The sequence below is a fragment of the Lactuca serriola genome, chromosome 8, assembly GCF_051521515.1.
Source record: "Lactuca serriola cultivar US96UC23 chromosome 8, Lser_US96UC23_V15, whole genome shotgun sequence".
Lineage (NCBI taxonomy): Eukaryota > Viridiplantae > Streptophyta > Magnoliopsida > Asterales > Asteraceae > Lactuca > Lactuca serriola.
The window spans coordinates 113,896,181-113,922,737 of NC_136415.1; the positions used below are offsets into that span (position 1 = coordinate 113,896,181).

The 26,557-nt window shown below is 40.8% G+C and overlaps 1 protein-coding gene across 1 annotated transcript; it reads right to left on the bottom strand.

Moving 5' to 3' along the window:
* Positions 1-18,336: 18,336 nt before the first annotated feature.
* On the bottom strand, positions 18,337-19,030 carry LOC145068598 (putative histone H2B.1). The gene has a single exon (XM_079015587.1). The coding sequence runs from the start codon at positions 18,954-18,956 to the stop codon at positions 18,510-18,512; it is 447 nt and encodes a 148-aa protein (XP_078871713.1). The 5' UTR covers positions 18,957-19,030; the 3' UTR covers positions 18,337-18,509.
* Positions 19,031-26,557: the final 7,527 nt, after the last annotated feature.

The following is a 26,557-nucleotide window of genomic DNA, read 5'->3' on the forward strand; positions in this document are numbered from 1 at the left end:
TAAAATTTCGGAGTGTTTAAATAAGATCGGGGTTGGGTTCTTATTGGTTAGCTTGTTTGTCAGACGGATTCATGACGTGGCGGATGTTAAGCACGTTAGATGAGGCAAACGGATGACGAGAGTTAATCTACGGCCGTGCTTAAGGCGGGTTCCTTTTTCTATATTTAGTATAAAACCTACTTCTTGATAGTTGTTGATTGAGAAATATCTATGTTATTAAAAAATTTTAACTGTGTAATAAATCATGTTGTTTAATTGTATATCTAACTGAACGTGCTGACTGATGTCAAATGACTATTTTACCCTGATGCGTTATTCGTTTTTATGCAATATAATAATAATAAAGATAATTAAAATAATAAAGATGATAATAATAATAATAATAATAAAGATGATAACAATAATAATAATAATAATAATAATAATAACCAGTGTTACACATTATATAAAATATTCGAGCAAATATAACAAAAAGACCTTCTAGCATAGTAGAAAATATGTGACTTTGAGAATATAAGATCATGTGTTCGATTCCAACTGCCCTTTTTTAATTTGTTGACCGAATTTTTAAGGGTGGAAGTGGAAAGTTTTTATTAATTTCTCACTCAACCATCCCCCCATCTCTTTCTCACTCAGACCTTGTTGACCGAGTCGGACACCCACATTTTGTTAATCAAACACTCTCAGCTGACCAAGTCAGCAAAAAATGTCTGACTTGGCTCGGTCAGATGCAAATCAAACAGGGTCTAAATTTACTGCAGCTCTTTTCAAAATTTTCTATTTAATAAAATAACTAAATTATAACCCGCATTAAACACAGGAAAACATATAATAATTTGAAAAAAAAATAAAATTTATAGGAAACAAATGAAAAAATCATAAACTTTTAAATAAAAAAAATATACAAGTCAAACAAATCCGTAAGCAACCAATAATAGGGGTGAGGTGGGATGGGTTTATTTTCTTGTTTATTATTAATCTTAAATTAAAAATGTATTAAAATAAATAGAAAAAAGTGCAAAAAACAAACAGAAAGGATATAAAAGTCATTTCAGATTTCTTAGGAACCAAATCCAAAAAAAAAATTCTAGCTTTGAACTGATGGTGCAAATTAGAAAAAATTTGGATTGTATATATATTTTTTTGCAAACCACAGAGACCGATACACTTTTTTGCAAACCAGATACAAAATTTACACTTTAATCAAGTTTTTATTTTTATAAACATCATATGAAACAAATGTCAAAATATCTTATTAACCAAAAAATAGACAATCATTCAATTTGAGAGGTGCATACTCATGATAAGTTGATAACATAACAATTATAATACTTATTTAGTGTTGATTTTAATTTAATGAAACATATTTATATATGTCTTATGATATTAAATTATTTTTTTACATTCTATTATGTAAGTTTATCTTTTCCAGTTAGCTTATGAGCTAGATTTTACCAACCAAATAAGTTCTCTAAATTAACTAACATAGCCAAAAGCTCAAAAAATAGAACCTTTTTGATTTTGAAGTCTAATTTTGTGTCATTTCATCCATGAAAAACTATTTACAGGTGGGAATAATGTCCTTAAACACATATTGTAAGAACAAACATTCTACACTTTGAGTTAACTCCCAAAACAACATTCACCACATAATCAGTCAACTCCTAGTCTCTATCTTTTTCTCTTTCTTTCAAAGCTATCAACAGATATCTTCTAATGGAACTTTAAAAGCTTAAGTATAGGCTTCTAATTAAAATATTAATTTTTACCTTTCAATAACTGCCATTTTGCATAAAATGCATTTGTAAATTCTTGTAGCAGAGATCGATTGCGTTTTTTGTCGATGAGGTATACCAAGCCATGACTTCATCATGTCATATGCTGTGAAACCAATTGAAACTGAAGGAACAATCTGCCAACAATTGTGCATCTCTGTTAGTATTTTTTTTTTGTGTAAAAAAATCATTTATTAAGACAAAGAACACTTAAGAGTAAAACCAAAGGAATAAACGAAAACATTTCTTGCTATACATATGTACACTTTGAAACACTAATATTACCACCTTTTTTCATTTTATCTTGCCAAATATTAGTTGTGCAATATTTCTTTTTTTGTGAACAAATTCCGAAGCAAAATGACATTTTTTCATGAGTGAATAACACTTTCAACCAACCATTATACCTTAAAAAATGTAAAAAATACATTATATGTAGCAGGCAAACATACAATGCATTATAAATACTACACATTTCATTTGCAAATAATAATAATAATAATAATAATAATAATAATAATAATAATAATAGCTCAATTAAGATTATATTAAATATATATCTTTTTAATTGCTTTAACAAATAATTGTAACTGAATTAAAATGGTGATACTCTAGAAAAACAAGATTTGTATAATGCGGTAAATAGAAAGGAACTAAAGTAAGATGATACAATACATAACTATATTATATGAAAGGACATTGATATTTATTGCTTTTAACCCTATGTAAATTGAAAGAGAATAAAGGTGAAGATGTAGAAAGACCTTGCTGTAATTTATGCTGAGGCAAGCAAATAATTGCCTCCATCCTTGTTCAGAGACAATAGTGGTGATCCACTGCCATGTATTCTTATGTCTAGCACCACTACCACCCTAAATGTTTGCATATTCTCAACCTAAAATTAATTATCAAAATCAACCACTTTCATTTCTGTAACACCCGTTTATTTTTTATAATAAATAAATAAATTAATGATCGTAATATAGCCCTAAAATCAATAATTATTAAGCAAGGTGTAATTTCGAGGAACTAATTGTAAAGATTTGAGAAGTTAAGGGTTAAAAGTGTAAGTTTTGGATGGGTTCCGTAAAGAATTATGAGGGCAGGGATTACTTGGTAATTATTGGGACTTCTTTTGAAAATAGTTTGTAGGGGAGGGGCTATTTTAGTAGAAACCGGACCTTAATTGTTAAGGATTTAATGTTGAGGGTTTAAATGGTAAAATATGGGATTTAATTTGAAAAGGTAATTCTGGAGAGGGGCCATTTCTGCCATTATGGCAGCAACTTTGGAATGGCATCGGGTATATATTGTTTAAGGAACCCTAACCCAAAATCATATTACAGCCGTCACCCCCTCACCCTTATATCTCCCATCTCCGGCGCCACCTCCTTCCGATGCTCCTCAGCCGCCGTCGACGATTAGATGAAGTCTCGGACGACGCCGCCTGCTACCTCACCATCGAAGAAGCCATCGTGGCTTTGCTGTCGGCAAAGACATGTCTCACTACTGTTTCATTGTCGCCTCCTCGCCACCGCCAAATAATCACCAAAGCATCATCGTTCCGTCGCCGACGAAGATGAAGGGTTACAAGGAGATCGTAAATCGATGTTCGTGGGTGTTATTGTTGCTCGTGGCTAGGTTTTCTGTTGCCCCACATTAGCCCAAGACCGCCACCGTCCCACTGTTGCTGCCTTCGACCATGGCCTGTCACCAAGATGGCGGTTGTGATGGCGTTTCCTTATTCTGAGAGAGTTATTGTTCATAATGGTTCATGTCGGGGGGGGGGGGGGTGGGTGTGGGTGTCATCCCGTGAGTTTGGTGTGTGTGTTCGGTTAGGGCGATGAGGGAACATGTGTTCATCAGTTTGATACGCAAGAATGGCCGGAGATCACGAAAAAACCACCATGGCTGCCAACCATGGTGGCTGCCGCTACTCTTTCCTTCCCCGCCACCAACAACCACCGTGGGTGGGTGGCTTTGGGTGAGTATCAGGGTGTCATTGCGTGTAATTTTAGGACTGTGATGGTTTTTGAGATATTTTAGACCAGAAAGTCCATGAGAAAGCCACCGCCACCACCGTAAGGTGGTGGCTGCCGCTTCGTGCCACCGTCGGCCACCGCAAGGGTGGTTGCGTGTGTGTGTTTATGTTAGTGTAGGGTGTGTGTACGTTTATTTTAGTATTTCATTGTAAATTATAAAAGTGGAATAATGGAAAGAACTTGAAAACCACCACCTTAGGGTGGTGGCTGTCGCCACCGGCTGCCGTGTCGGGTGGCGGTGTGCTTGCCTCGTTGTGTTGGTTCGTTTGTGGTGCTTGAAACCCTAGTGGACCCAAGGAAGCTCAAATGGGCCCAATAAAAGTTAATGGACTCTAATGGACCCTAATAAAACCCTAATGGGCCTGATGAGATTCTTATGGGCTTGATAGGCCCAATAAAGCCCTAAAATACCTAGAAGCCCAACAAGTTAATAAATAGGCTAGTCTTTGGGTTGGAAACCTTAATTAGGGTTTGGAAAACCCTAATGCCATGAAACCATAATTTGGGGAATTAATCGGAACATTCGGGAATTATTTAATAATTTGGAATATTAAATAATAATCATTGGCAAAAAAATTAATATAAGCAATATTGGACTTAATGGATTAAGTCCCTAATGGGTTAAATGAGAAACACTTAACCATAATCATCATTTTATGTGAAACCCTAATTTCACTTGGGTTTATTGTTGGGCCTTTCTATTGGGCCTTGATGATTGGATTATTATTGGGCCATCCAAAGTCAAGCAATTGGACTAGAATAATTATTGGGCTTTGAGGAGTTAGGCCCAATTTGGAAAATTGGGCCATAGATGGGCCATAGTCTGGGCCTTAATGATTACATATGATGTTGGGCCTTAGAATAAGGTTATGTATAGGCTTGGGCCCAATTTGGAAAATTGGGCCATATGTTGGGCTTTGATTCCTAGTCGACTTTGGGCCTATGAATTGGGGCTTGGACTGGAATAAACCAACCTAGGGGTAATGTAGTAACTACCCAAAGCATGTACTTATGGTTATGTAATGGAACCCAATTATTAATCGGGTAATGTTTTGATATTGATAGATCGGGAATTTGTCATCCAACAGCTGGGGTTGAGTCTGCGATAATTTAGCAGTGTGGGGTTGAGTCTACGGGACTTCAGCAATGCGAGGTGAGTTACCTTCCAGTAGGGGTGGGTCTAAGGCCACAATGTCGGCCCACCAACAGGGGTAATTGGTAGATAATTGTCTTTGTGATAATTATCTTGGTATGCTTATGTGATATGCTCATGTGATATGGATATGAGATATGCTTATGAGATATGCTTATGTGATATGTGATACGCTTATGTGATATGCTATGTGTGTCAGAGGTAGTAGCAGGGAATAATTCTTTCCTGATTCGGTCGTTAAGATCGAAGGGTAGGTCAGTACCCCATATATGTATGACTGTATGATTATAGCATGTTATTATATGGTAGTGGTAGGGGTGAAATAGTCCCCGGTTACCGGTTGAAAGATACCGATGGCGGATACCGGTTGAAAGATACCGATGGTAGTTACCGGTTGAAAGATACCGATGGGGTATACGGAATGCATGAAATGCTTATCTGTCTGTTTATGATATGTTAGTATGTGATTAGTGAGATACGATGTCAGTATGATATGATGTTAGTATGTGATTAGTATGATATGATGTTAGTATGTGATCAATATGTTATGATGTTAGTATGTGATCAATAGGTTATGATGTTAGTATGTGATCAATATGTTTATGATGTTAGTATGTGATCAGTATGATTATGATACATTATTACGTGACAATGGTAGGGGTGAAATAGTCCTCGGTTACCGGTTGAAAGATACCGATGGCAAATTCCGGTTGAAAGATACCGGTGGCAGTTACCGGTTGAAAGATAATGATGGTATTATGTGGTATGTGGTATGATGGGGGAACTCACTAAGCTTCATGCTTATGGTTTACATTTTTGGTTTCAGGTGCTTTGTTTTTAAAGGAAAGGGGCCGGCTTGATCGCAGCGCATCACACTATGTTTTCCGCACACGAGATTCTTGGGATTATACTCTGATACGGTTTCATAATATTATATTTTGATTATTCACACTTTGGTTTTGTGAAATAACCTAATTAAAAATGAAATTTTTTGCCTTGAATTTTGGGATGTTACAAGTTAGTATCAGAGTCTTGGTTTGAGGGATTCGGGCACGCTCTCGGGTGTGTCTGAACTCAAACTAAGGACTTGGTATGAAATTTTTCAAAAGTAAGATCATTTTATAAAAAGAATTTGAAAAGAGAACAGCACTTCAAAAAGAACAAAGTGTGTGATTCGTGCAATCAGCCGAGCTCAAGTAAGTTTTCTCCAAGATACCCGTACATGCTATGTCATGATATGTTATGATTATGAGAACTGCATGCTAGACCAGGACTAAGGATCTAGGAAGATGCCTTATGTGTCTGCTGTATGTGCTTGCTGAATTACATGATAGTACTGATCAGTCAGTGATAGGATAACCTGTTTAGGTTATGCCTGATTGTATGATCCTTTGGAGCTACATGCTAGTATAGATTCCTGATAGGAGGATAAACTGATTTGATTAGAATAGGTTGGTTAGATTTCCTATTGTCTGAATGCTGCTTGCTTTGTGCTTCGAGGGACTCTTGGTAATGTGAACTAGCTACTAAGTGAATATGCTAAATCACGAATGGCTATACTCACGAGGTAGCTAGTTGAAAGTAGTGTAAAATCCTTTAGCAACTGAGGACTGGATGAGTTCAGGAACCTAGGGAAGCCTAGGATATGATTCAGTGGGTTAGTAGTGTGGCTCAACAAGACTTGGGGGTACCAGTTGAGGAAGTGACTTGGAGGATCCGGGAGGATTGCTGAGGAAAGTATGGATAGGTGTGGAAGGTAGTATTGGGCCCATACTACTGAAAGCATAGGATCCGTACTCGAATCGGTGAGAGTCTCGGAGAATCTGAGAAGCTTCGGGGAAGAGTTTGTGACCCGGTTAAGAATAGAGGATGTTCCGGTTGTTGCAACTTTGGCCATTGGCAAGCGAGCTAGTGAGCGTGGTAGGGTGTCAGACCCTGAAGGATATGATTTCCAAGAGTATGTAGATACAAGATTGGTTTGGAGCACCCTGGGAAGAGAGGGTTGTACCAAGTACGTATAGTGAAGGGTCCCGGAAAGAGACCCATGATTTTTGACCATCGGGTGAAAGGCCAGCAGGGCCGAAGTTAGTGCAGCACGTATGGGAGAGTGCGCGAGGGAATTGTCGCTCCAAGGACTTAGGTTGCTACAGGGTAGCGGGGTTGGATATGCCAGCAGAAAGTGGTAAGAATTCGCGGGTATATTCGAATTCTTGGAATGTCACTTTGAAATGGTGTCAAGTACCCAAGAGTGAGAGTTATATTTTGGCTCCGGCTCGGGAGCAAAGCTTGGGCCAGTCAATACGCGATCGCAAGAGTTTATCTCATTGGAGATTACTTGCAGAGTTATGGGAATGGACCACGATGGTATTCCGTTCAGCCAAAGAAGGAATTTGGGGGCTCATGGTATACGTCTCAGGCCTTCGGGCCAGATTTGTCGCGGGGAAGTTAGGGGTTCATTTGAAACCCAAGGTTTGTGGATTCTTAGAACTCTTCGAGAATGACGGTTCTATAGTTGGTTTCTGTCATCGGGATCAGGATTTCGTCAAATGTTCGTAGGTATGTCATCACTGCCATTTCAAAGTGGATACTGGGAATATGTATCGCTTCATAGTTATCAGTGGGGTGGGATAAGTCGGATCCCGGGTCGGTTCTTCGCTATTGCTTGGGGTTATCAAGGGTTTTTATATGCCATCCTGCATACCGAGAAGTCCTTGGTGAACCTACAGAGGGATGTATTTTATGAAATGGGCAATCTTGAGGTTTGGTTGGTAATTGATTGCAGCATTAGTACGCTCAGATTGTTGTCAATGGACTATTAGAAAGTAAGAAGGATTGGGAACCCTTTAACTCTCACGTGCTGTGAAGAGTTATCCGAAGTTAAGTGGGGGAGAATTGATCAGGTATCCATGGCAGAAAAGGTGTGAAACTAGGATAAGTTTCACATCCCCGTCGGGGAAAAGGCGGGCGAGTGGCCGTCTCGGTTGAGGATTGTATGAGTTGGGAGTTCAGTAGACGTTCCAACATTGGTTCACACTTTGCCTTGTCGACAAATAGCAGGTTTTGGGAACCAGGTTAGAGTTCCAATTGGGGCTCAAGTTCATTTGGGTGTTAGGTCGGGTGCGTATTCGACCCGGTTGGGAAGTGTTGTAAGACTACGGGGGTAGCCGTAGCATTCACTAGCGATCAAGTAGTATGGGAAGGTATTCTAAGACTACGGGGGTAGCCGTAGCATTCACTATCAGCAGATAGTACTTGAGTGAGGTAAGTCTGTGGGTGTAGTCGCAACCCTCACTTGGTGGGTAGATAGCATAAGCGCGTTGTTAGGACGCGGAAGGAAAGGTGGTACCCACCAGCTCGGGTGTAACAGTAAGGATATGGAAATCCACAGATTGGATTTCAGGATTTCCTAGATGGATTAGACCTGGTTGAGTCAGTGACGTGATTGTAGGAGTGCCACTACAGTTGTGGGATCAGGGAAGCAATGGACTGTATAAGATTGCTTGTGATATAAGGCTACCATCGGTTAGGTAGCAATCACTTTTAGCCTGTATTTGGTGACGTCATGATTCAAGGTATGGACCCGACCGGATAGATCGGGAGGTTGTCAGGACCACAGTGGCATGATAACTAGTGGCAGCTAGTTCCATAGAAGGATTTCATTCAAGAGTCGTGTGAGGCGACTAAGTGGGGGTCCTTTTGACTCTGCAGCCGGGCTGGAACCTGGTATTTCAGACGACTGACAGATGAATTGAGGCTAGGGAAGTCTCGATAGATTTTGGGAAGCAACTATGTGGCAGCATACTGCTTCAGGCATATCAGTGTTCAAGCAGTTTCAGCGTTTGGGCGGTGTTAGCATTTGTGCTTCAGGTGGCGAGTATAGACAGAATAGCTAGATGATTTGGGGAGTGACAAGTCACTCACAGTAGGATTATTTGCACTTTGGCCAGGTACGAGTGAGCTGCAAAGGTAATCAGGCTTGTGATCCAGGTTTATACTGGGAACCTCGGGTCATTAGAAGTTGAGTAACCTGTAGAGAGATAAACGGACTAGATTAAACATTAATGATCCATTATGAGTGGTCTGTCAGGGATTCGGACCATCTCGAGACAACAAACTTTAGACGGAGTAGATTTGATTATGTTGTGAGGGATTTGTTTACCTTCGGTTTTTAGGGCTTTACGAAGATTGGTCACGGCTACCCAGGGAAGCCTAGGGTGTGCTCGAGTTGGTGACCATGTTACTAGAAGTGATTGGGCGTGTAAGGAATAGTAAAGAATGATTTCGAGGACGAAATCTAATTTAAGTGGGGGAGAGTTGTAACACCCATTTATTTTTTTTATAATAAATAAATAAATTAATGATCGTAATATAGCCCTAAAATATATAATTATTAAGCAAGGTGTAATTTCGAGGAACTAATTGTAAGGATTTGAGAAGTTAAGGGTTAAAAGTGTAAGTTTCGGATGGCTTCCGTAAAGAATTATGAGGGCAGAGATTACTTAGTAATTATTGGGACTTCTTTTGAAAATAGTTTGTAGGGGAGGGGCTATTTTAGTAGAAACTGGACCTGAATTGTTAAGTATTTAATGCTGAGGGTTTAAAGGGTAAAATATGGGATTTAATTTGAAAAGGTAATTCTGGAGAGGGGCCATTTCTGCCATTATGGAAGCAACTTTGGAAAGGCATTGGGTATATATTGTTTAAGGAACCCTAACCCTAAATCATATTACACCCGTCACCCCCTCACCCTTATATCTCCCATCTCTGGCGCCACCTCCTTTCGATGCTCCTCAACCGCCGTCGACGATCAGATGGAGTCTTGAACGCCGCCGCCTGCTGCCTCACCATCGAAGAAGCCATCGTGGCTTTGCTGCCGACAAAGACATGTCTCGCTACTGTTTCATTGTCGCCTCCTCGCCACCGCCAAATAATCACCAAAGCATTATGGTTCCGTCGCCAACGAATATGAAGGGTTACAAGGAGGTCGTAAATCGATGTCCGTGGGTGTTATTGCTGCTCGTGGCTAGGTTTTCTGTTGCCCCACTTTAGCCTGAGACCGCCACCGTCCCACTATTGTTGCCTTCGACCATGGTCTGTCACCGAGATGGTGGTTGTGATGGTGTTTCCTTATTTTGTGAGAGTTATTGTTCATAATGGTTCATGCCGGGGGGTGGGGGTGGGTGTCATCCCGTGAGTTAGGTGTGTGTGTGTCCGGTTAGGGTGACGAGGGAACATGTGTTCATCAGTTTTATACGCAAGAATGGCCGGAGATCACGAAAAGACCACCATGGCTGCCAACCATGCTAGCTGCCGCTACTCTTTCCTTCCCCGCCACCAACAGCCACCGTGGGTGGGTGGCTTTGGGTTAGTATCAGGGTGTCATTGCGTGTAATTTTAGGACTGTGATGGTTTTTGAGATATTTTAGACCAGAAAGTCCATGAGAAAGCCACGTACAAGGGCAGTCGGCAGTTCAGGCGCCAATGAGGGATCAAGCTTGGGCTTTGGAGTCGGGCGGCTAGATTACCAGACGAGGGAGTTCATCTCATATGATATCACGTGCAACATTGTAGACCATACTCCTGTGATCTTTGGTATGATCAAGGAGGGTATCATGAAGCTGTTGGATGAGAGACTAGGTGCATTCTGCATTGAAGTGGCAACCATGATGGGGTCGCGCACACTAACATTTAAGGAGTTTAGAGCCTAGGGAGCTCCCGACTATCATGGGGCTCGGGACCCCATTGCTAGCGGCAAATGGTTGGCAGATGTCGCTAACGCCTTCCGCACCAGCAGATGTCCCGAGGGGGACAAGGTTCGACTTGCTTCCTGCCTCCTGAAGGAGAGAGCATGAGATTGGTGGGAGGAGGTTAAGAGAGCTATTGGAGATGATGTCGCTATCGATGTGATGAATTGGAGTGATTTCTCGGCCAGGTTTAGGGCCGAATTTGCATCTGTGATAGAGGTGCAACAACTTGCGAGGGAGTTCCAAGGCCTCTAGCAGACTATGGAGATAGTGACTGAGATCACTGCTATGTTTAAGGAGAGGGCCCTTATTGTTCTACAGTACGTGGAGGACGAGGAGATGAAAAAGGCCCAATATCATGAGAAGATGTGGAGTGATATCCGCTAGTTTGTGAGCCGATCCAGCTACAAGACGTTGGAGGATATGATTTTTAGGGCTCGGGAGAGGGAGCAAGATTTCGAGATGGAGAGGTAGAGGAAACCATATGGGGTTCAGGCAGGTAGTTCGGGCAAGAAGCCCAAGGTATCAGATCACAAACCGAGGAATCAGTTGGGCCGCAGTCGGTGTGGCAAGATGCACAAGGAGCGTGCAGGGCTGCGAGTTCGGGCTGCTTCAAATGTAGTCGTACTGGTCACATGAGCATGGAAGTACAACTAGTCAGCTACCACTACCACCACAACAGTTTCATATATGATTTGATTTCAGTGTAATCAGAGGGGCCACAAAAAGGCCCAGTGTCCAGGTTTAGCAGCAGCAGGACGGGTGGTGGCACCCGCTCCTGCCGCGTTGAGGATTACAGATGGCCATCAGGGTCGGGCAGAGGTGCCTACGATGATGAGCAGGGCTTTTCAGCTTATTGCAGAGGAGGCAGGTGCAGCTCCCGATGTTGCGACGGGTATGTATTCTCTCTTTATCTCTTTATTTGTATTGATTATCGTTTATGTTTACTTGTTTTGTTATAGGATCGTTCTTAGTGAACGATATATCAGCCATGGTATTGTTTGATTCGGGGACCACTCGATCTTTTATGTCGCTTGCACTTAGCATACGATTTGTTGGAGCTCCAGGAGAGCTAGACTGTCCTCTGGATGTAGAGATAGCAGATGATAGAACCGTTCGGGTTGCGAGGGTGCATCGAGGATGCACACTATAGTTGTTCGATGAGCAGTTTTTCGTGGATTTGGTCCCCATTCCCCTGTGAGGGAATAAGGTTATTGTGGGTAAGGACTGGTTGATCCCCAATGGGGCGGTGATCGACTACGAGCAAAAGCTAGTGAGAGTTCGGACTTCTAGTGGGGAAGGGTTAGCGATTCAGGGCGAGAGGTCGCAGCTTGGACTGACTTTAAGTTCAGCAACGAGTGTGAGGCGATACCTTCAGCAAGATCGCGCAGGATATGTCACATATGTCATGGATACCCAGGATAAGGGTAAGGAGACAGTCAATGATGTATCGATCGTGCGAGAGTACCCGAACATATACCCAGAGGATTTTACTGGGATACCTCCAGAGAGACATGTCGAGTTCAGGATTGAACAAGTCCCTGGTGCGGCTCTGATAGCCAAGGCACCATATCGGTTGCCTCCTACCGAGGTGCAGTAGTTTTCTATGCAGCTGCAAGAGCTGCTAGACAAGGGATTTGTCAGGCCGAGTAGTTCGCCATGGGGAGCCCCGATCCTGTTTGTGAAGAAGAAGGACGGGTCACATCAGATGTGCATAGAACACCGGGAGCTGAATAAGGTAACAGTGAAGAACCGTTATCCCCTCCCTAGGATTAATGATTTGTTTGACTAGCTACAAGGTGCATCTTGGTTCTCCAAAATTGATCTGCGATCAGGTTATCACCAGATGTGAGTTACGGACGAGGATGTGCAGAAGACAGCTTTTAGGACTCGATATGGTCACTGTGAGTTTGTGGTGATGTCGTCTGGACTCACCAATGCTCCAATCGCGTTCATTGACCTCATGAACCGCGTGTGCAGACCAATGTTGGACCAGTTTGCGATAATTTTCATTGACGACATCTTGGTTTATTCCAAAACTCAGGAGCAGCACGAGGAGCACCCGAGCGAGGTGTTGAAGACACTGAGGAGGGATAAACTTTTCGCAAAGTTCTCCAAGTGTGAGTTCTGGTTACGCGAGGTGCAGTTTCTGGGGCACCTTGTCAACCAGAAAGGTATTATGGCCGATCCGACCAAGATAAAGGTCGTGATGCAGTGGGAGGTTCTGAGGTCTCCAACTACGATTATGAGTTTTCTTGGTATAGAGGGTTATTATTGGAGATTCATCCAAGATTTATCCAAGATAGTTGTTCCCTTGACCCGACTGACCAAGAAGTCAGTGACATTCCGCTAGGGGCCTGAGCAGCAAGCAACCTTCGAGACTCTCAAACAATAGTTATGCGAGGGACCGATTTAGACTTTGCCGAAGGGAGTCGATGACTTTGTGGTTTACTGTGACGCTTCGATCACAGGCTTGGGCGCAGTATTGATGCAGCGAGGATGCATGATAACTTACGCTTCGAGGCAGCTAATGCCTCATGAAGCAAATTATCTGACGCATGTTTTAGAGTTGGGGGCAGTGGTTTTCGCCCTCAAGATTTGGCGGTATTAGCTTTATGGGGTCCGTTGTAGCATTTACACGAACCACAAGAGCTTGAGGTAACTTATGGATCAGTTGGATTTGAACATGAGGCATCGTCGGTGATTAGATGTGGTGAAGGATTATAACTGTGAGATCCTTTACCACCCGGGCAAGGTCAATGTGGTGGCCGATGCCCTGAGCCGCAAGGCAGTGGCAACTTCGATTCGAGACATATGTCTAAGGATGACAGTGATTACTCCATTTTTGGAGCTGATTAGAGAGGCGCATGTTGAGGGTATGAAGCAAGAGCATCGGAAATGCAAGCGGATCTTAGGCCATGTGGCCTCATTTGATTATGACATTCGTGGGTTGTTGAACCTACATGGGAGGGTCTTGGGTTCCGTATTGGGGCGGAGTACGGCAGGTTCTGATGGATGAGGCCCACAAATCGAGGTTCTCCATCCATTCCGGGGCAACGAAGATGTATCGGGATCATCGCCCTGATTCGTGGTGGCCCTGCATGAATCGGGTCGTGGCATGGTATGTAGAGCGGTACTTGACCTGCAGGAAGGTCAAGGCCGAGCACTAGAGACCACACGACAAGATGCAGTCGCTAGACATTCCTGTGGGGAAATGGGAAGATAGCACTATGGACTTCATTACGAAGCTTCCCAAGACCACACGTGGAGTAGATTCGATATGGGTCATCGTGGATCGGTTGACCAAGAGTGTTCACTTTATCCCAATCCAGGAGAGTATATCGGCTGAAAAGCTGGATGAGATCTACATGCGTGACATAATGTCACTACTCACGGCATGGAGTGCCTGTCTCGGTGGTGTCAGACCGGGATGTTCGTTTCACTTCCCGATTTTACAAGCGGTTTCACGACGAGATGGGTACTCGTCTCCACTTCAACACCGCTTTCCACCCTCAGATGGATTGACAGAACGAGAGGACGATTCAGACTTTCGAGGAAATGCTACACGCATGTGTATTGGATTTCGGTGGCAGTTAGGATATGTATCTTCTGTTAGCGGAATTTTCGTATGACAACAACTACCAATCTAGCATAGATCGACCTCCCTTAGAGATTCTCTAGAGGAGGAAGTGTATGACCCCAATCTGTTGGGGCGAGGTCAGTGTCGGTCAGATAGTCATGGGGAGTATTGAGTTAGTACTCAAGACCACTGAGAGGATCTAGCAGGTCCGGAGCAGGCTCCAGGCTGCTCAGAGTCAGCAGAAAAGCTATACTAATAAGAGTCGTTCAGACTTGGAGTTTCAGATGGACGACATGGTTTTCCTGAAGGTGTCACCTTGAAAATGTGTCATCCGGTTCAGGAAGCGGGGCAAGCTGGGCCTCAGGTACATCGGTCCTTTCAGGGTTATAGTCGGGGTGGGCAAGGTGACGTATCGATTGGATCTTCTAGCAGAGCTCAGCCAGATCCACAACAATTTTCATGTATCCCAGTTGCGGAAGTGCTTAGTGGATGACTTCACAGTTGTGCCCTTAGAGGATATCCAAGTTGACGACAGTCTGAACTACATTGAGAGACGTGTGGCAATTCTGGATCGCAAGACGAAATCCTTGAGGAGCAAGGTTGTTCAGTTAGTGAAGGTGCAGTGGCAGCGTCGTAAGGGCTCAGAGTGGACTTTAGAGCCCGAGGAGGAGATGAGAGAGCACTACCCCGGAGGTCTTTTCAAACGCAGTAGACTTCGAGGACGAAGTCTAAGACATGTGGGTAGAATTGTAACGTTTGATTCCTTGTACGCATTAAATAATATGTTACTCACTTTTATAGAGCAACTCGACGAGTTGGTAGCCCCAAACTCGTCGAGTAGAGACTGGAAGGGACGCGAGTTTTAAGCAATCTACTCGACGAGTTGAGAGCCTCGACTCGACGAGTAGGTCTGCTAGAATAAAACCCTAATTTTGGGGTTTTGCACCATAATTAAGCATCTTAATCCCTACTTGTTAGCATCATTTCCAGCCTCCAAGTCCCAAACCCTAATCCACGGAACCCTAGTCATTTTCTGGTAATCAAGTCTCTAACTTGCGTAGTAGTCTCTTAGATCTCATTGTTTTGACTTTATTGGGTTTTTGGTCAAACAAGCTTGATCCTCTCCCTTGATTTCCAACAATAGATAAACAAGTAAATGTGACAAATTAAGACACAAATACACGAATTCATGTGTGTCATAACACAACACAAATCCATTTTGAAAATAAGATAAAACTTATTTCTATTTATGTATTCCCGTCATGTTACACATGACACAAATCCATTTTGAAAATAAGATAAAACTTATTTCTATTTATGTATTCGCGTCATGTTATGACGTATAACAACACGAACTGTGTGAGGTCTACAAACAAGGATCAGAATCGGTCACAGCCATAAAGCGGAGTTCTAAAGAGGTGTTTGGCTTAGCTTTTAATATGCCAAAAGAACTTTTAGTAAAAGATCAAGGCCAAAAGATATTTGATAAAAGACTTTTAAAATCAACTTTTGGATTTTGGATCGAAGAAAAATCAACTTTTTGGAAAAATCAGAAAACCTAACTTTTTGTAACTTTTTGGAAAAAGACTTTTGGCCTTAAAAAGCTAAGCTAACCACCCCCTAAGTTCAGCCTTAATTTGTTCATATTCAAGGGGTGTTTGACTTAGCTTTTCATACCCAAAAGTCCTTTTTGGAAAAGAAAAAAAAAACAAAAGATGTTTTTCAAAACTAGTTTTAAAAACTACTTTTGAAGTTTTTACTTAAAGAAAATGAACTTTTTGGAAAAAGTCAGAAATCCTGACTTCTGTGACTTTTCAAAAAAAATTGATTTGAAAAGCTATATCAAACTCACCCTCAGGGGGTGTTTGGCTTAGTTTTTCAAACCTCAAAAGTCCTTTTTGGAAAAGTTACAAAAAATCAGGATTTCCTGACTTTTTCAAAAAGTTCATTTTTCTTAGACAAAATTGCAAAAATGGTCCCTGTGGTATGCATTTTTTTGGGGTTTTAGTCCAAACCTCGACTTTTTTGGATTGATGGTCCTTTTGAGCTAGTTTCATTGCGGATTTGGTCCCTCAGTAAACTGAAATGACTGTAATACCCTTGGGGTATTTATTTTTCATTTTTCTTTGATTTTTTTAAATATAATATCTATTTATTTATTTTAATAATTATTTTAATAATAAAAAATGGCCCACTACTCTCTCTCTCTCTCTCTCTCGCTCTCTCTCTCTCTCTCTCTCTCTCTCTCTCTCCAGCTCCAGGTATACAAGAAGGGGCTGTGCTACCTCCGGCAATCTGGAGATAGCCACCACACCACCTGCTAGCCTCCATTCGACTACCAAACTCCACCGTGAACCGCTACATCTCCGCCCACCATAGAACCATTCTAGCCTCACCCCATTTTTTTTTTCTTTTCTGTTGATCTGAGCAACCCCAAACAAACCCCAATCCTTGCTCCTTCTTTTCTTTTCGATCATCGTTGTATTGGGAAGATGGAAGCAACAGAGCTGATGTGCTACGACTACTCGTCGCCGTTTCAGCACCCATCAATGTCGTTTGATCCAACTGTGATGATCATAGAATATACAAAAGATCATCATCAAAACACTCAGCTAAAATCAGAAACTCTAACTCTATTCTCCATATGTAAGTGAAGATTAATACCTCGTGAAATATGCAGTCAAGTATGCAATATGATTGGGCAGATCGAGAACCTTCTCTGGTTCGAGCACCATTAGGTAGAGAAAAAGGAAATCGGTGCAGGAGGGAGCCATTGCGTAATCTGCTGATAGTTGTTCCATTTGATGAAACAACAAAGCATCGTTTTCCAGAAGGTCTTGCAAATACATACCTGTAGGGTTTCATTCATTATGAGTTCACTTCTACTGAAGCATCTCGAACAATTGATGAGTTCCGACCATTGTTCATCAACATATCGACCTTTAAACCGATTTTACGAATCTCGTTAAGCCCTAAATGGGCCAAATTATGGGCATCATCTAGAATTAGTAAGTTCAGCGACTGCTTATTGAAACTATGCAGGGTTAAAATAGACCAAATTAGGCCTAGAATAGTTTCAGTTTCGTATAATTTACTAATTCTTCACAGACATGATTGAAAGAATGAGAAACAAATATCAATCGTGATCGAGACGATCAGGGACGTCAATCATCCACTCCGGAAGCATAAGCTGACTGGCGAACCACCGCCGAGCTTCGGGGCCTTTGAGCTTAGCCGCTTGACGGATGTCGATATCAGTGATATCTCCGGCATCAGTCTCGGGTTCTTCAACTATAGGCTCGGGTACAAGTTCGACTGGTTCCAAAGGAGAGAGATTTTTATTTTTTTAATTAGTTAAATAAATAAATAAGTATTTAGATTTAAAACATATGAAAGAAATGAAAAATAAATAACATAAGGGTATTACCGTCATTCCACTATTCAGAGGACCAAAAACGCAACGAAACTAGCTCAAAAGGACCATCAATCCAAAAAAATCGTGGTTTGAACTAAAACCCCAACAAAATGCATACCACAGGGACCATTTTTGCAATTTTGTCTTTTTCTTATGTAAAAACTTGGAAAGTAGCTTCTAAAAGTAAGTTTGCCAAACATTTTTTGTTTTTTTTTTTCTTTTTCAAAAAGACCTTTGACTACCTCAAAAGCTAACCCAAACACCTCACAGTTTCAATCAAATCTTTTTCCTTTTAAAGAACCATAAATTTCATGAATCAAATCCTAATCTCAGGGCAATTTATCTACCTCGAAACGATGATACATAATCCTCGTAACCAAATCAGGAAGCACTAATTTAAAAATATATCATTCACAATTCCGTCACAATCTGCTTGATAGATTGACAATACCCATCGATTGAGGAACCAACAAGCATTGAACAAACAATAATAATGAATTTTTAATCAAATTTAAAATATGAAGATAATAGCAACATTACTTGACATGGCTTAACAGATGGTGAGATTTCTTTAAAATCACGTCAAAGTCGACGTGATCTATATCCCATTTACGATAGACAAAGGTGTGGAAAAATTACAGGTGATTTGAATCCATAATTCCTCAAGAGCTGGTAACCGAAGTTAAATAGAATCGATACATAAAGATAGATTCTACAAATACATCACGAGATGTGACGATCTAACCCTAGTATACAATACCAACACTCCGTAAGAAAAGATTAAAAAAAATCAAAATTACTCAAGAGCTGGTAAATTTGGTCACGGCCTTAGTGCCCTCGGACACCGCATGCTTGGCCAATTCACCAGGAAGTACAAGCCTCACGGCGGTTTGGATCTCCCTGGATGTGATGGTTGGCTTCTTGTTGTACCTTGCGAGCCTTGAACTCTCCTGCGCCAATTTCTCGAAAATATCGTTTATGAAACTGTTCATGATTCCCATCGCTTTGCTGGAGATACCGATGTCGGGATGAACCTGCTTCAACACCTTGAAGATATAGATCTTGTACGTCTCAACGCTCTTCTTGTTTCTCTTCTTCTTCTTGTCTCCGGCAGCAGCACCGGCCTCCTTGGGCAGTTTCTTTCCGGCTTTTGGCTTCTTCTCCGCGGGGGATTTCTCAGCGGCGGGGGTTTTCTTCTCCTCCGCTGGCTTCTTCTCGGCGGGCTTTTTCTCGGCCTTTGGTGCCATTGAATTGGAAAAAATGTGAAGATCGGGATTCTAGGTTTTCAAAATTGGGGGAAATACGATAGATTGTATGTAGATAGAAGAAACTTTCGGAGAGTGTTTAAATAGGATCAGTGGTTGGATTCGTATTGGGTAGCTTGGTTGTCACACGGATTCATGACGTGGCGGGTGTTAATCACGTTAGATTAGGCTAACGGATGACAAAAGTTAATCTACGGCCGTGGTCAAGGCGGGTTTTTTTTATATTTAATTTAAATTTAGTGCAGTTTTTTTCAACTTTTTATATGTATTATACGGTTATTAAAAACATAAAATATTAAAATATAAATAGTAAATAAACATATTAATTGTAATTTTATATAATATTTATTATAATATATAAATATAAGTATTGTATAACTTTTTAATTTTGAAATTGAAAAATAAAACATAAATTTTCATATTATTATTTATTTAAAAAATATCATAAAATAACAAGTGTCAAAACTCATTAAAGATTGATATATACAACAAAATTATCTGCATTTATTATAGAAGACTATATGTGAGACCCGTGTATTACACAGGTTAATTTAAAAAATGATTAAACATTACATAAAATATTTTTTAATGTACAACTTTAAAATAAGAGAAGAATAAATGTATTTATTACAATTTAATATTATATATATATATATATATATATATATATATATATATATATATATATATATATATATATATGATATTTAATATTTTACATATATAAGTATATGACTTTAATTTTAAAAATTAAAACAAGCTAAAAATAGACAAGTTGATAACAAAATGATAAATGTCAAAACTAATGAAAGATTGACATATGGCAAAAAAAACTTTCATTTATTAAGGAGGGTTGTTTAGATATTATATCTTATGAGTAAATTACGGAAATCGTCCCTATGGTTTGGTCAAAATTGCACGTTTGGTCCTTAATGTTTTTTTGCACTCGGATCGTCCTTGTGTTTTGATTTTGTTGCGTTTTTCGTCCCTTACATACATAAAGTTAGGGACCAAACGTGCAATTTTGACCAAACCATAGGGACGAAAATGCAACAAAATCAAACCACATGGACGATCCGAGTGCAAAAAAAAAGTTAGGGACCAAACGTGCAATTTTGACCAAACCATATGGACGATTTTAGTAATTTACTCTATATTTTATATGTCATGCATTGTGGTATATATATTTATGGTATATATAGATACTATAAACACAAAAAAAAAGTCAATGGAAAAATAGTTATCTTATACAACTTAAAATTAAGAATTAAAATCACAAAAAATGACAATTTTATGAATGGAAACCTTTTTGGACCTTAGGTAAAGCTATCACGTACAGACTCGTTATTGTCCATGCGACAATGTCTTAACAGAGTGGTAACGGGAGGACCCCCCCCCCCCCCCCCCACACACACACACACATACACTCGTTATGTGGTCTATCAGGTTTTCATTCATTTGGCCATTGAAATGGTTAGTTTTCAATAATAATTATAATAACTTTCATTTATCTATGAAATTTCATACTTCCCAATTAAAAACAGACTGTCTTGTTTTTAATCACTTCTTTCTTTTATTTCTCCACATTTTATAAAATTCAAATATTTACTAGTTACGAAAATTGGATTTGTTCGACCCATCTAACGATGATGTTTTCAGGCGTGCCGGAGATAGCATGGAAAGATTTCGAGGACAAAATCTAATTTAAGTGGGGGGAAATTGTAACGCTTTGTTTCGAATCGTTTCCTATTTTGGAGTAGTAATCAGGAATTAGGTATTAGCGGGCTTGGGAACCTTGAAGAATTGAGATCTGGACTCATTTGGGGGTGGATAATGCAATTTGGATGATTCGGGTATTCGGTTTGTGTTTTGGAGTCAAATGGTATTTCGGTAATTTGTCAGCTCGGGCTTTTATGAAGATTGGAGGTTTGTTTTGGGAATGGTAAGGCAAATATGGGTTAATTAAGGTGTAGGGCTTCTCGTTGCCTTTTCATGGATATAAGGATCGGAATTATAACGAAAAGTTATGGTCTTCGAGGTGCTTAAGGGTTTAATAGAAAACCATAGTACGCGGGGCGTACTAATGTTGTAGCGCCCCGACTCTCAGGTAGTGTAACGACTTGTCTCCGGTATGATGATTCTATGGTATTTATTTTTGAAGTTTGCAAGAGGGACTCGGCGAGTTCATAGCCTGACTCGCCGAGTAGGGACGGGATTTCGAGCACGTGTTAGCTGGCGACTCGGCGAGTCCATATTCTGGACTCGGCGAGTCTGTCTGTCTGGGAGAAACCCTAAATCCCCGGGTTGCCCACTATTTAAGTCACCTTATAGCCTCCATTCTCGCCTCTTTCACCCCCATAGAGCTGTGAGAAAACCCTAATTCGTTCTTGAGTGATTTAAGTGATCTTGTGTGCTTTTGTGAAGGCTTGAAGAAGGAGAAGAAGAAAGGAGCAAGGAGAAGAGTTGTAGAGCAAAGATTCAAGGGCAAACCAGAGTTCTTTGAGGTATTCTTCGGATTTCCTTCCCTTTTATTTGCTTTAAAACCCCATTAGAACTCTTCTAGATCTAGTTGATGCTTTTCTCAAGCCTTATGTTGATATGGAAGCCCTATTATGTCGATATATCCTTAGATCTGTTCATTTAGGAGTTGTAGAGCCCAGATCTATTGCCTTTTTGGGGCTATTTTGCATAATAACCCTAGATCTACCCTTTTAAGTGCCTTTTTAGCCTTTATTCCCTTTTTCATGTGTTTGTACACGTAAAGTTGGAAACTTTACGTGGTAAATCAACTTATTGGACTCAGATCTATCATTTGTATGTAATGGATTCAAGCAGAATCGGGTGTAGAATAGTTGCATGGTTGTGACTCGGCGAGTCGGAAGAACGACTCGACGAGTCGAGTCGCGAGTCCCCGATTTCTTCCTTTTGAGCGGTGTCGAGTGGAACCAGTGAGTAGTGGAGTGGACTCAGCGAGTTTGAGGGTAGACTTAGTAATGGAGGGACTCGGCGAGTTGTTCATACAACTCGGCGAGTCCAAGGCAATCTTCTTAAGCTCAAGAACAACTCATCGAGTTGTTCATATGACTCGGCGAGTCGGATGAAGATTGTCTGAGTTCTTGGATCGAGAGGGTACTCGTCGAGTCGATGCCATACTCGACGAGTAGCAGCGAGTAGGGTCGAGGAGTGAGAATAGGGACTCGGCGAGTTGGCGGCCCAACTCGGCGAGTCAGGTCAACCGAGAGTTGACCTTGACCGAGAGTTGACTTTGACCAAGGGTAAAAGAGTCATTTTACCCAGTGCAGTGTTTAGTATTTGATTGAGTGTGTTTATGGACTTGTAGCCGGGGAGATACCGGAGCAGCAGCAGTTAGCCCTCATAGCCATTCACTCAGCAGCCAGTTCACGAGGTGAGTCTCCTTTCAGTAGGAACGGGTCTACGGATACAATGCCGGCCCATTTAATTAGCAGTAGTCCCGGACTTTGGTCTGATGCAGTAGCTAGAGTGCTTGATGTCTTTGTGATTCAAGCATATTTGTGTTATGTGTTCCGGACTCTGTTCCGATGTAGTATGCAGTATATGTGACTATAATAGCTGTTATGTTTTATGCTATGCCATGATCAGTCAGTTCCGGACTTCGGTCCGATGCAGTCAGTTCCGGACTTCGGTCCGATGCAGTCAGTTTCGGACTTCGGTCCGATGCAGTTAGTTCCGGACTCTGGTCCGATGCAGGGGACAAGGTCCCAGTCAGTTCCAGACTTCGGTCCGATGCAGCTAGTTCCAGACTTCGGTCTGATGCAGTGGGCAAGGCCCAGTATGTGCTTTATTTATGTATTGTATGGTATGTGGTAGTTTGGGGGAGCTCACTAAGCTTCGTGCTTACAGTTTCAGTTTTGGTTTCAGGTACTTCCGCAAGCAGAGGGAAGAGCTCGGGATGATGACATCGCACACACCACAGCTTCAGCTTTTATCCTGGGAGTTGATTTAGTTATTGATTTTGATATGACATAGATATGTTACAGTTTTCCGCACAGTGTTTTTATTATGTTTAGGATACATCACGTATGGTTTTATGATATGACACTCAGATTATGGTTTTTGGTTATGTTGAAAAATGAAATTGTTGGGTCGTGTTTTTGAGTCGTTTCAGGTAGTACTTTAAATATAATATTTTTGGGTTTTGGCCTTACTCGACGAGTTGGTTTCCCTACTCTTCGAGTAGTAACGGGTTGGATCGCGAGTTAAGTGATCTACTCGGCCAGTCCTTTGTGGGACTCGGCGAGTAGGAGCTGGAAAGTGAAACCCTAATTCCCGGGGTTGCACCCCCTATTTAAAGAAGCTCAAGCCTCTTTCAGTTCCTTGGCATCCCCCTTTGCATCTCTAACTCGTGTGTGTGTGTGCCTTTGGATGTTGAAGCTTTGAGAGAAGAATTTGGTGTAAGAGTTTGGGGAAAACAAACGATGGAGGCAAGGAGCTGGGAAGAGATCCGAATTCTTCTGTTGTGGACCTCTCTTGGGAAGGTATTAAATCTTTACCCTTAGTTATTTCGGTCTGGACCTTATCTTTGAATGAGTTTAGGGTTTTATGAGGGTATCAAGTTGGTATGACAATCTATGGGCTAGATCTGAAGTTGTAACTTCAGATCTGGACCCTCCTTGGAGCATACAAGCATAAAATTCCAGCTTTAGTCAAGATTAAGTTTCCCTTGGTCCATGAACACCCATTAAAAGTTTGGTTTTAGCATTAGGAGCTTGTGAAGCAATGCATGCACATAAAGTTTGCAACTTTACGTGACAAACAGGCCTAAGGAAGTTGGATTTGCAATTTGGGGCCTTGCCATGGCTTAAAGACGCCTGCATGTTAAAATGACTGAAAGGACTCGGCGAGTCACGAAGCCGACTCGGCGAGTCATATGAAGATGTGCTTTGAACTCAACGAGTTGGATGAACAACTCGGCGAGTCAGATGAAGGAAATAGTGAACTTGACGAGTTGTTTGAACAACTCGGCGAGTTAGATAAAGATGGACATGAATCTCGACGAGTTGAAGAACAGCTCGACGGGTCGGATGAATTTAACCAAGGATATGGTTGCGTGTATACCCGTCGAGTTGCAAGGAGGAAACTCGATGGTTGGCCTTAAAGATTGATCTGGATTTGAAGGAACTTGACGAGTCACCCCGATGACTCGGCGAGTTGGAATGTTCTCCATGAACTTGGCGAGTGGCCGAGTGTACTCGACGAGTTGAAGTCAACATGGATTGTTGACCATGACCGAAGACTTTGACCTTGATCAGGAATTTACTAGAGGGTTACACAGTGCCTTATAAGGGTAAGGACTTATGAGTATATTGTGTTATGGTTATAGGTGGTGGAGCCTGCGTTAAGTAATCCGATAGTTGGAGTTTACCTTTCGAGTCGACATCTGCAAGGTGAGTTATCCTCACTATATCGATAGGGTCTACGGCACCAAGGCCGGCCCTTAGAGTGTTATTGTTATGGTATGCTGCATGTGATTGTGATATGTTCGATTGGAATCATGGTATACAATATGATATGCTTTTGTGTTCCTTAGGGATTTGTATGTTAGTGGCTTGTTAGGTCGATGCTCCAGTTGCGAGTGAACTCTATGATTGATGGTCTTATATATATATATATATATATATATATATATATATATATATATATATATATATATATGTTTGCTATTTGTATATGCCAGTATATGATAGTATGGGTACATGGTTATTTGCTTGTTGGTTGGGTTGAGGCGGTCTTGCTTTGTGCTGAAGGCCAACACACCCTCTGAGCAGTCCGGGGAGACTGTAGGCCCACGTGGCGGACCAGTCATGCCGAAGGCTTGGGATAGATTCAGTCAGATTGTAGGCCCAATAGGGCGGACCAGTCTGGCCAATGGCCCAATATGTATGTTGTTTGATTAATAGTTGTGGCTATGGTTTCTGCCAACGTGGTATTGATATTTTGGGGGTAGCTTACTAAACCCCCAGGCTTATAGTTTTCAGTTTATTGTTTCATGTACTTCAGGAGATCGGGGGAAGGCGGAGGCATGGCCGTACTGCTCCTCTGTTGGGTTAATGTCTAAGTCCATAACTATAATTGGTAAGACTTGACCCGACCCGGCATGGTCCATTTGGGTTGCATGGCATCATGCACTTGGATAGACTATAATGAGAGAAATAAGACACTTATGGTTATTAATATATTATAAGTTTTAGTATATTAATAATAAGAATAATAAGATTATTTAATTAGTATTGATCAAGAATTAATCTAGGATTAATTAAGTGATCAAAAGAAGACTAATTAAATATATGGGTTGATTGTGTAAATCATCCATACTTGTATAGTGGGCTAATGCTCCATGGATAATCAAGTTTGGCTAAAACCCATAGGATGGTCCATGGATGCTCCATGGTGTATTTGAACCCATGGATCCAAGGAAATGGAAAGTCATGACAATTAGGGTTTACCCTAATTGTAACGCTATATAAAGATCTTATTCTTGACAAAATCGATGACTAGGATCACACTAGAGTGTGTAAAAATAAGGCTAGCCGATTTCATGAAGTGTAGATTTCTCTCAAGTTATTCCAAGTGTATTTGGTGTTGTGTGAACCATTTGAGGTGTCACACTTGGGGCACTAGGCACTCAAGCTTCATGAAGACTTTGTACATCAAAGAGGTATGTATTCTATCTTGTTACACTCATTGTTTTGTATGCTAGATTAGGATAATACCTTGGATGCTCATATTTTCATGTATAATAGAGAAAACATAGATCCAAGGTATTTAGGGTTGCATGTACACTTAGGAGTGTTCGAATGTTCAAAACCCAACAATGGTATCAGAGCCTAGGCTTGTTTTCTTGTTATACTTGCAAAAGTAGCTGGAAAATTGAGTTTTGATGCTGTCTGCCCAGCAGACTCGCCGAGTCCATGAATGGACTCGCCGAGTCCAAGGCAAAAAGCATCCAACTCGCCGAGTTGGTTCGTGCACTCGACGAGTTGGAACCCCAGACAGCATAAATTCGACTTTTTTTTGGCTGGAATTGGACTAGGAACATTACCCTAAGATGTTTTTGAACTTATAAACTTGTTTTTGATGTGGTAATGTTCATGCTAATCCAATTTCAAAGATAATTGTCAATAGATTCATGTTTTGTATTAGTTTAAGGTTTAGACTAACTACATGAAAAAGTTTGATTTGAATTATCTTGTTCTTATGAGTTGCTTAGATTAATAGAAAAGTTGAGTGAAATAGTTGTTTTCAATCCAAATTAATCTAAGAGTTGATTCTAAAATGTGTTTTTGTAATTTGTCCTCAAGTTATATGAAAAGTCACATTTAAGTTTCATAAAACTCATAATAGTTGGCAAAGGTTACAAAAAATGAAGAGTTTAGTTCTAATTAAATGGGTTTATGACTTCATAACTTGTCCTCAAGTTATGGAGGACCAAGAGTCTCTTCATTAAATAATAAATTAAAAAAAAAGTGTAACCTTAATTAATTCCATAAGTTATAAAATAAAGAAAAGTTAATTCTTTTATTAGTTTAAAGTCTTCCATAACT

Bases quoted from the DNA above. Each gene is read 5' to 3' on its own strand.
- LOC145068598 (XM_079015587.1), bottom strand. From the start codon at position 18,956: ATGGCACCAAAGGCCGAGAAAAAGCCCGCCGAGAAGAAGCCAGCGGAG.